At 45.7% G+C, this 11,865-nt stretch overlaps 1 protein-coding gene across 4 annotated transcripts in view; it reads left to right on the forward strand.

The window, feature by feature from the left end:
• The window catches only part of LOC147028318 (SCO-spondin-like), a 431,359-nt gene that overhangs the window by 49,811 nt on the left and 369,683 nt on the right, over nt 1-11,865 (forward strand). For all 4 annotated transcript variants that reach the window (XR_015057517.1, XM_085878618.1, XM_085878617.1 and 1 more), the window contains exons 11-13: nt 5,142-5,267; nt 6,483-6,642; nt 6,786-7,032. Coding sequence is in view for 3 of the 4 variants with exons in the window: in XM_085878618.1 (XP_085734744.1) it covers nt 5,142-5,267; nt 6,483-6,642; nt 6,786-7,032 (533 nt within the window). In the remaining variant the exon portion in view is untranslated. The remainder of the gene's footprint in view (nt 1-5,141; nt 5,268-6,482; nt 6,643-6,785; nt 7,033-11,865) is intronic.

Here is an 11,865-nt window from a genome sequence, read left to right on the forward strand (position 1 = left end):
TTGAGATGATGCTCATCCTCACTTCTTTCTTCCCTTCGCTTCTCCTCAAGTCTCGTCCGCTTTCTGCATCACTGCAAACTTCCTTTATTCGCTCCTGTGCGCTCCCCCTCCCCCTTTCCGGTGCTCAGGGAAAATCCTGGCGTGGGAGTTGTCTTTCTTTTCTGAGCATACTTTTTGTTAGGGTCATTCCTGTTTCCGTCTCAGAATCTCGATAAAATTCCCAACTATTAAAATAAATCACAGCGCATTTACGTTGATTTACCCATTAGACAAGGGAAAGGAAGCTATCTATAAAACACATACTTACCGAAATATCTGAGCTAAAGGACGTGAATGCTGTGTGTGATAGATTTCCAAATTCGTAACAATATAAGGGGTGGGGGATTTCGCATAGTCGCCATCTTGTTATGTGTGGTCATCGGCTATGTAAGTATTACCAACAACATTTAGTAATCTGCTTTTATTTGACCTCGCGATCATTCATGGTATTCAACTTGTATTGTCTGGTCATCGGCTGCGCAAGTATCATCAACATCATGTAGTAATCGACTTTGATTTGACACCCGATCATTCATGGTATTCATTCTTGTTATTTTTTTACAATGTCTGGCAATCGGCTTCCCAAATATCAACATCATTTGGTAATCAGCTTTCATTCAACGTCGGGGTCATTCATGGAATTCAGCTTTGTGTTTTTTTCAAAATAAATTTACATGATTATTCAATGGAAAATGTGGCGAGCATTCCAAATTCTGTTTTCTGTAGACGTGGATTGCAGGGTTTCACATACCAGGAATAAATAATAATAATAAGAATTAATAATAATAAATAATCACTTTGTTATAATTATATTACAGTAATTTATTTTACACTGTTGTATTGTTCGGTAAAGCTTTATCAATCAACACAGAGCAGGGAATTTCTCCTTCAAGTGAAGTATAAAAGCTTAAAATATTGTTGCGGATCCAGGCTTTGAGACTTGCCATGAGAGGAAGCACTTGGGTCCCTCCCGAATGCCCAGTCCTGAGGTGCCACCGAGCACAGATAACTCCACATGCTGACAGTTTGCTAAGCAACCCGGAACACCGATTGGTACTGTCAATCCTGGCAGGGTGACACTGCTTCGCATGATACCTTACCTGTGGATGGGCTTACCAAGGGGGGTTCATGCGCCCTTAATGCGTACTTGTGTGGAACTTACCGTATAAGGTGCAGCCGAGTGGAGCTGCCAAGTATGCACCAGCTAAAAAGAGCCAAATTGGTGGGTTAGAACTTTCCAGCTAAACTAACGTGCAGACTATGCTGGACCAATGGAGGAAAAGACAGAATGAGCTGGAAACATTTATAATGAGGTCAATTTATTCATAAAGCAAGGGTATGGAAAGGTCATGTGGCACAATAATAAACGGTTTTATTTTGCAACGTGTACAGCAGGTGAAAGTAAGGATTGATGAGGTGCAGCAAAAGAAAAACAGTTCGAAACAAAAGAGAGGACACGGCAGAGCTAAACCAACATTAAACTTTTACAAACTTATCTTTAATCTAATATAACAGACACCATCAGACAAACACCTGAGGAAATTGAAGTGGCGAGAGAGATGAGAGAAAGTTTCAGGTGTGAACGACCTCTGGAATACCTGGCATGGTTGACAGACCAACGCGACCCAGTCGCTTAGGAGGGGAAGGAGGGAAGAAAACTGGGGGTGTTTATGGTGCTTGAGTGATGAGGTGTAATGAGATGCAAATGTAATGCAGAAGGGGGAGAGTGAAGAGGTGCATATCGACAGTTGCTCATTTAGTTTTGTGCATCCACAGCAGACAAGACAGTAGATGGGTGAGAGAGAATGTGTGAGATGATAGCTTAATGTGGCGTGTGAGAGTGTGTGTGTGTGTAATTGCTGTGTCTATTGTCGGTCTTGCATTCTGCCTACTCAGTGCTTCGCTCAGCCTTTCCCCTTCTGCCACTATTCAGGTTGGGACCCTCCTCGTCATCGAGCCCTCAGCCCTCTGCTCTCAGTAGCAGCAGCCTCGTACCCAGGAGAAGATTATCTGACCTTGTGCAGAGACTGACTGACTCAAGACTGTCTGGCAAAGTCTGACTGACAAAGAAGGACTCTGATCCTTTTGCAGATATTTTATAAAACCTGAGAGAAGGAGGAGCCAAAAGTCAGATCAAAACGCTCTGTAGGCATATCCAAGCGCTCCCATTGGCACGCAGATGCCTCCAAGAGAAGTAACCCCGCCAGCGAGGGTCCGAAGCTGAAAATGGACTCATTCACACCCGAACTCGACTACGTGACGGAGCTCCGAGATCAACATGGGGTGCGGGTTTTTGGAAGCACTCTCTGGCCATGAACGTGTGTTGAGCTTCGAATGAGGGTCGCTATTTAGCGGAGCGCTAGCGCCACTCAGATGAGGTTGAACAAACCCCAGCACATTCTTGCGTTCCGATCCACATGCCAATCTGTTCCGGCCCCAAGTATCCGTCATGCTCATGTCCATTGTTCCCTGACATCCTGAAAGGACTGTGGTGAGCATCCAGGATACTGACTGCAGTTGCAAAGTTTCGTAGCAGTTGTATTGAGGTCGGGGAAGCGCTGTGGCATTTGTGGTGAATAGGTTGAAGCGGTTGGAATGGTTATGGCAAGGTGATTAAAGCGTTTGTAGTGAGTCAGCATTTGTGTTGAAGTGGTCGAGCTAAGGTTATTGTGGGGATTTTTAGGAAGGCGTTGTGGGTGTATGAAGGTTTAGTTGTAGCATTGTGGTTCAAATACCGAGGAGTCTGAAATGAAACATCCATTGGGGAATGGCAAGCTGTTTGAACGGTGTCGCTGCAGCACATGTTCATGAGGCTCTCTATTAACATCACCGTTCAGTCTGTGGCGTGCATGTTTGTGTGAAGGAGAGATCATGTGTGTAAAGTAAATTAAAATGGGTGAATGGTATTAAAGACCTAACTGAAAGCCCTCACACCACATTTTGTCCCATTAACTTCCCAGACATAAGGGAAGGGTTATCTAAAAGGAATACTAATGAAATAATGTTCTGGAGACTGCTATATGTTGGGTGCATTTGACTTGAGTGGCGGTTTTGCAGAACTGCAACAATATATAAAACTCAGCAGTTTTACCCGTCACTTCGCTGATGGATTTAATCAAAAGACAACATGTTGTACTTCATAATCACTAGCATAACCCGCGCTCTGCGCGACATGTTGGGGTGGGTGTGTTTGAGAAAGGAACTGATGCAGAGTATCAGTAGTAATTTTACTTTAATGCAGTAAGTGGAATATGATTTCACTGTTTCAGAACCATTTTATTTACTTTTTTTGTACCATGCACCTCATATGGTCCTTGAGATAATGTAAGCCGAATATCACGTTACTCGAGCGCAGAACAAAGTCGAAGATAGCGCGACACGAAACCACAAACTCGGAAATAATATATAAGATTCTGCTCTATCCACCCAATGATTTGCCTGAAGTCATCTTCCATCTGCTTGGAAGTCAGCGACTGTAACATTACCTTTGTCAGCCAATCCTTCTTCTGATATATGGCGTTTGTAAAAATCGTTACCACTTTCCTGTGAAGCTCAGTGTTGGATGCTTTGGTTTGAACCTCTGCTTAAAATGAATCAAGTTAACCATTTTTAAAAATTTCAAATTATTCCAAGATTTCAATATCACTCCAACACATATTGTTCATTTGTTTAACCTTAATAGACATGAATAACATGTTTTATATTTTGTAGTCCCACTGTATAAGAAGATGATTTGTAATACCGGATACGACTGGGTGGTGCTTTCCAGTACACATTTATATAGAGAGAATTGGGGTTCCCCCCCCCCCCCACCCTTGAACTACCTCCTACAGATATGCCACTCAGACAGAAACGACACTTCGGGCACCCTCAGGCGACATGCAAAATTTGGTTGGTGGTTCAGCCATTAAAAAATAAATTTCGAAGGCATATTTAAATCAAGAAGTTTGTATAATATATATATATATATATATATATATATATATATATATATATATATATATATATATATATATAGATGTATATATATATATAGATGTATATATATATGTATGTATATATATATATATATGTGTATATATATATATGTGTATATATATATATATATATATATATATATATATGTATATATATATATGTATATGTATGTATATATATGTATGTATATATATATATATATATGTATATATATAACCGGGCGTAGTGGTGTGCGCCTGTAATCTGGCTACTCAGAGGCTTGGGTTGGAGGATCGCTTGAAGACTGGTGCTCTGCGCTGGGTCGCGCTATGAAAGGGTGTAGAGCAGCCCGGAATCATGGCGAAACCAATCCATATCCCTGTGTCGTAAGAGGCGACCAGGGTTGCGTCAGGAAGGGCATCCAGCGTAAAACCTGTGCCAAATCAGTATGTGGATCATAATGGATGATCCGCTGTGGCGACCCCTCACGGGAGCAGCCGAAAGAAGAATAACAACATATATATATATATATATATATATATATACATATATATATATATATATATATATATATATATATATATATATATATATATATATATATTTATATATATGTATTCAATTTGTGGATAATTAACCAGTGTCACAGGAATATCAATATCCTCATGTCCCCATTGGCTTACCTCCAACAACTATAATACAAATTCAATTACAAATTCTCCTTCCTTGTAAGTGGTTTCTCCATTCACGCAGATGACATGCAAGGGTTCTAAAACATTTATCTTTGCTGGCCTTGCCTCTTAGCTGGCTGTCCTGTCCGCTAGCATTATCCAGTGCACGTTAAATATCCCATGGTGTCTTTCTTGAAGTGTAGGGGAGTTCTTGCTAACCCGCTAATCAAGTTACAAATACTTTCCTTAACTTAACACTCCTGCTGGAGAGGACTCTGGACTGACAGTATAATGATTCGGATTTGTACAGACATTCCTCTTCTTGGATGAATAATGTAATCACCATATTATAGTCCATCAGTTAATCCATAAATCTCTGTTCATGGGGCTGTTGCAGTGAGTTTCACAAAATTCATCAACTTAGATGTGGAAACACCCACCCAAATGAAGTAAACTTATGGTGATTTTTCACAGGGATGTCACGATGTAGTCGGAGTAGGAAGTACCTGTGACCGGAAAGATATACCGGGTATAGCAGCCACAGCTGCATCACATTGTCGCCGCCTGCTCATGATCCCTTTTGATCGATGTCACGGACAGGTCAGTGCTGCCTGACACATTTGTTCAGGGACAAACTGTACACACAAGGTGTGATTGCATTGTGTTCATTTTGACATCATCATAAGATTCTGCTCATGTGTATGCTCAGATAGTATTTCATCACCACACATCATCCCTTCTCAATGATGTGCAGGTGAAAATTTAGAGGTACCTGCTTTCTGACATTTAGCAGATTTCTCCTCCGTTCTCTCAAAACCGGTAAACTGTGGAATTAAATAATAAAGCAACAAAATTATGCTGCTACTGTGACAATTGCAAGCATGGCTTTTTGGTGGCTCTCTATGAATACTTAATATAAATACTATATTCATTTGATTTAAATTTTCGTTAATTTTTTGGGGATATTCACATAAAAAGACATTTCCTGATTTTTCTACTTTTCTTCTTTGATCCCCTTTGGCCTTTGGCAATGAAGAACAAGTCTTGCAGATTAAGGCTAATATCTATCCGTGTCACTGGAAAGGTAGAAAACAGACAAATTCAAAAGGACCTTGATCGAGGTCTGCTAACCACCGTGGGAAGCAAGAAGAAGCTGATATTTCTGGCATTAACCCTTCGTGGAAGCAAAAGAGGTTGGAGTGTTTACCCTTCGTTCCAGCACAAAGCTATTTTGCTATTCAAGCTATGAAGAGTTAACACCAGAAACGCCAGCTTTTCCTTGCTTTCCATGTTGATTTTATTCATTGACATACTGTATATCTGGTTTTGTTATCACATACTGATGGACAAGTTGTGACCCAAATGTACGAATGTGCATCAAGTATTGCTAAATAACAAATGATGTACTGTCTGCTGCTATTAACCATGCCAAATGCAAATCTAAACAATGAGTTTTGCAACACAACAATGCTTCGGTGCACGCCATTATGTCAGTGCATCAGTTTCTGACCAAGAATGACATTTCAGTTATCAACCACTCACCTTACCAGATATTGCTTCATGCGATTGTCCACTATTCTCAAAATCAAAAAGTGCAGTTATTGGAGAGAGTTTTTATGGTGTGTCGATGGTTCTTTAATCTTCAACAGCAACCTTCAAAATGCTCAGGCAAAACGGCTACGAAAGATTCTTCGATGAGCTACGGTAATGATGAAACATGTGCAGCCAGCGAACCAGGACAAAATTATTTTAAAGGGGGCAGAAAGTATTATCTGACAAGTATTATACATGTTGACATCCAACTTTATTTTCCAGATAAACCCACAGCCGTACCATGATGCCTGCCTCCATGGGTATTGCCTGTACGGAGGTAGTGCAGGAGGTATGGCTGCTGTGTGTGACACTGCTGCTGATTATGCACGAGAGTGTACCAAGAAAGGGGTTCAGCTCCACTGGCGAACACAAGAGTTTTGCAGTAAGTTTTATACAAATTTCAGTTTTTTAAAAACTCTTTATTTCTGTATTTCATAATTGTAATTGAAACTGTTTTATATTTGAAACCTAAAATCGACTAAATTGTCTCACAGTGAAATTTACCTTTCTCTTTTCAAATCCAAGAAAAGCCATGTGAAGGTGGAAAAGGATATGCAGATTGCATCTCACTGTGCCCACCAACCTGCGGCGGACTCTGGGTTGATGAGGGAGATGTCACTTGTCCCAGTGACGTGTGCGTCAGTGGCTGTGAGTGTCTAGCTCCAATGCGCCTGGATGGGAATTTGTGTGTGCCTCCAGGCACATGTCCCTGCACTCATCACAAGAGGAGGTTTCCTCCTGGAGCTTCAATTCAACAGCAGTGTAACCAATGGTATGAACTTTTGTTATCATGGAATACGAGCACAATACAAGTCTTTTAGGGTGAGGGAAAAAAGATAATTAAAAACTTTTTTTTTACAAAAGTGTGATCTTCTGATTACCATATGCGACTAACAGGGATTTGGAGAATCTCTGCACAATGTAAAAGGTAACATCAAGTCTTCAACCTCCCCCTACCTCACAAACCCCCAAGTCATCAACACCTCCATCCCAAAGCCAAAGTCATCAACCCCTCTCCCACACCCCACACCCCACTCAAACCTCAAGATCTGAACCTCCCTCTCCAAACCCCAAGGCTTCAATCCCTTCTCCTCTCCACTCCAAACTTTCAAACCCGGTACACCGGAAAAATTAACAGAATCGTCAGACAACATCCCTTATTGAAAATATAAATAAATGAAAAAATAAATGAAAATAAAAAATGCAGGTGAGTGACCTGAGACAATGGGGAAACATGGCAATTTTGTGTGCCAACGTACATCGAAGCTGATGCATAAGGAATAATCAGAGAACCGTCGGAAAGCATCCATAAATGAAAAGATAAATAAATGAAAAATAAAATGAAATAAATAAATGAAAAATCAAATGCAGGTGAGCGCCCCGAGACAATGGGGAAACGGGGTTCATATGGAGTACGAACCAATCGCTCAGGGTGACGGGGCACGAACCAACCGCTCAGGGTGACGGAGCACGAACCAACCGCTCAGGGTGACTGAGCACGAACCAACCGCTCAGGGTGACGGAGCACGAACCAACCGCTCAGGGTGACGGAGCACGAACCAACCGCTCAGGGTGACGGAGCACGAACCAACCGCTCAGGGTGACTGAGCACGAACCAACCGCTCAGGGTGACGGAGCACGAACCAAACGCTCAGGGTGACGGAGCACGAACCAACCGCTCAGGGTGACTGAGCACGAACCAACCGCTCAGGGTGACGGAGCACGAACCAACCGCTCAGGGTGACGGAGCACGAACCAACCGCTCAGGGTGACGGAGCACGAACCAACCGCTCAGGGTGACGGAGCACGAACCAACCGCTCAGGGTGACGGAGCACGAACCAACCGCTCAGGGTGACGGAGCACGAACCAACCGCTCAGGGTGACGGAGCACGAACCAACCGCTCAGGCTCAGGGTGACGGAGCACGAACCAACCGCTCAGGCTCAGGGTGACGGAACACGAACCAACCGCTCAGGCTCAGGGTGACGGAGCACGAACCAACCGCTCAGGCTCAGGGTGACGGAGCATGAACCAACCGCTCAGGCTCAGGGTGACGGAGCATGAACCAACCGCTCAGGGTGACAGAGCACGAACCAACCGCTCAGGCTCAGGGTGACGGAGCACGAACCAACCGCTCAGGGTGACGGAGCACGAACCAACCGCTCAGGGTGACGGAGCACGAACCAACCGCTCAGGGTGACGGAGCACGAACCAACCGCTCAGGGTGACTGAGCACGAACCAACCGCTCAGGGTGACGGAGCACGAACCAACCGCTCAGGGTGACGGAGCACGAACCAACCGCTCAGGGTGACGGAGCACGAACCACTCGCTCAGGGTGACGGAGCACGAACCAACCGCTCAGGGTGACGGAGCACGAACCAACCGCTCAGGGTGACGGAGCACGAACCAACCGCTCAGGCTCAGGGTGACGGAGCACGAACCAACCGCTCAGGCTCAGGGTGACGGAACACGAACCAACCGCTCAGGCTCAGGGTGACGGAGCACGAACCAACCGCTCAGGCTCAGGGTGACGGAGCATGAACCAACCGCTCAGGCTCAGGGTGACGGAGCATGAACCAACCGCTCAGGGTGACGGAGCACGAACCAACCGCTCAGGCTCAGGGTGACGGAGCACGAACCAACCGCTCAGGGTGACGGAGCACGAACCAACCGCTCAGGGTGACGGAGCACGAACCAACCGCTCAGGGTGACGGAGCACGAACCAACCGCTCAGGGTGACGGAGCACGAACCAACCGCTCAGGGTGACGGAGCACGAACCAACCGCTCAGGGTGACGGAGCACGAACCAACCGCTCAGGGTGACGGAGCACGAACCAACCGCTCAGGGTGACGGAGCACGAACCAACCGCTCAGGCTCAGGGTGACGGAGCACGAACCAACCGCTCAGGCTCAGGGTGACGGAGCACGAACCAACCGCTCAGGCTCAGGGTGACGGAACACGAACCAACCGCTCAGGCTCAGGGTGACGGAGCACGAACCAACCGCTCAGGCTCAGGGTGACGGAGCACGAACCAACCGCTCAGGCTCAGGGTGACGGAGCATGAACCAACCGCTCAGGCTCAGGGTGACGGAGCATGAACCAACCGCTCAGGGTGACGGAGCACGAACCAACCGCTCAGGCTCAGGGTGACGGAGCACGAACCAACCGCTCAGGGTGACGGAGCACGAACCAACCGCTCAGGGTGACGGAGCACGAACCAACCGCTCAGGGTGACGGAGCACGAACCAACCGCTCAGGGTGACGGAGCACGAACCAACCGCTCAGGGTGACGGAGCACGAACCAACCGCTCAGGGTGACGGAGCACGAACCAACCGCTCAGGGTGACGGAGCACGAACCAACCGCTCAGGGTGACGGAGCACGAACCAACCGCTCAGGGTGACGGAGCACGAACCAACCGCTCAGGGTGACGGAGCACGAACCAACCGCTCAGGGTGACGGAGCACGAACCAACCGCTCAGGGTGACGGAGCACGAACCAACCGCTCAGGGTGACGGAGCACGAACCAACCGCTCAGGGTGACGGAGCACGAACCAACCGCTCAGGGTGACGGAGCACGAACCAACCGCTCAGGGTGACGGAGCACGAACCTACCGCTCAGGGTGACGGAGCACGAACCAACCGCTCAGGCTCAGGCTGACGGAGCACGAACCAACCGCTCAGGCTCAGGGTGACGGAGCACGAACCAACCGCTCAGGCTCAGGGTGACGGAGCACGAACCAACCGCTCAGGCTCAGGGTGACGGAACACGAACCAACCGCTCAGGCTCAGGGTGACGGAGCACGAACCAACCGCTCAGGCTCAGGGTGACGGAACACGAACCAACCGCTCAGGCTCAGGGTGACGGAGCACGAACCAACCGCTCAGGCTCAGGGTGACGGAGCACGAACCAACCGCTCAGGGTGATGGAGCACGAACCAACCGCTCAGGCTCAGGGTGACGGAGCACGAACCAACCGCTCAGGCTCAGGGTGACGGAGCACGAACCAACCGCTCAGGGTGACGGGGCATGAACCAACCGCTCAGGGTGACGGAGCATGAACCAACCGCTCAGGGTGATGTGGCACTGGACCACTATTGACAATGGGTGCTTGGAAAGTCACTTAAGCACTCGAGCAAGCACTCCAATTAAATGGTTGATAAGAACAGCTGGCCAGGCTGTCGCTGCATACCTTGAAGGGTCCGTTTACTTTAAAGCCAGTCTTCACCGTGCACACAGCAGTTAATGAAATTAAATGAATTCGTTCAAATAATGACTTTATCCAAACAAGAGTTGCTGCTGGAGACATTGCAAAGTTCAATCACCCGTGAAATAAACATTGCAGATAATCCGCCATGTTGCCTGCTCATCTGTGCATGCATCATGTGGTACATCATGCACAGTCTGTGCAAATGTTATACTTCTTTTTTTTAACGTCCATTTTTCCCAGATTTGCTTTGATTCCCTGTGGAGCACCTCACAAAACCTCCGAAAATATAGATACAGATCTGGCAGATACTATGGATGGGCAGTCCTTCTAAGAGACAGGGCGGGAGGTCTGGGAGTGAATGCATTTTGCCAAATAGCTCAATGAAGCTGGTTAATTTTGGCACGTTTCTAAATTTTTTGTTCACTCGATATAATTCTCCAAAGAGTAGAAAAGATAAGTTTAATACTTTGGAAATTTCACATTTTCTTGTGTATCCATGGAGAAGGGAACATAGCCTTGCTTACTTAAAGTAAATAGGTATATCAGCTTCGTTATAAGACTCGTTATTTCTTTAAATTTTCAGATTTCACAACAGGTTTTGACACTTATTTAGCCCGGACAATATCCCATCCTCAAAACTGAAATAATATTTCGATGATGTGCTTTAATTATTCCGTGAGAGTAGATCTTGGAAAATCGTATCATATAATCACAATGCATGAAATCACTCCAAACTCCTAATTTAAAAACGAGGGAACTTACAAAAGTGATGTACACAACGATTGGTAGCTGTGATGAACAGGCATTCGATAATATGAGTGAGGAAAGTGAAAAAAACTTTATCGTTAAGAAATTGTTGCGGCCTGTTTCAAGTCAAGGCATGGTTGAGCAGTCCAAAACATTTGCCAGCTTCAGACCCCAGCGAGGTTACCTAGGATACACCTTGAGACCCCACCCATAGAGAGCGATGACCGAGAATGCGCTCCATAAAGCATCTAATTAAATAAGGCCGTTAATTATCTTCAAAAGGGGTGTTTTCATTAACCCAAACACACAATTTTCACTCTTGCAGTGCCTTGGAGTTTTCTTTGTATGCATGCAAAAGTTTCAGGCTGCTAGGTTTTATGGTTTTGGAGATATGGAGGAGACACACACCACACACCACACACCACACACCACACACCACACACCACACACCACACACACACTTATTAGTGTAGATACCCATGAAATGCACTACCCAACAGAGGAAACCAAAAGGAACAGCTGATTTTATTCTGAAACAATTATAATCACTACATTTTAACACATATGGAGGCCAATTAACTTGGTGTGTGATTTTGAAGGTGATTGGTTACACCTGAGCTAATTTACAATTGTTATTATAAGGGGGA

This window comes from Eptatretus burgeri, chromosome 4 (genome assembly GCF_056783735.1).
Source record: "Eptatretus burgeri isolate ZD-2024b chromosome 4, Ebu_testis_v1, whole genome shotgun sequence".
NCBI classification, from domain to species: domain Eukaryota; kingdom Metazoa; phylum Chordata; class Myxini; order Myxiniformes; family Myxinidae; genus Eptatretus; species Eptatretus burgeri.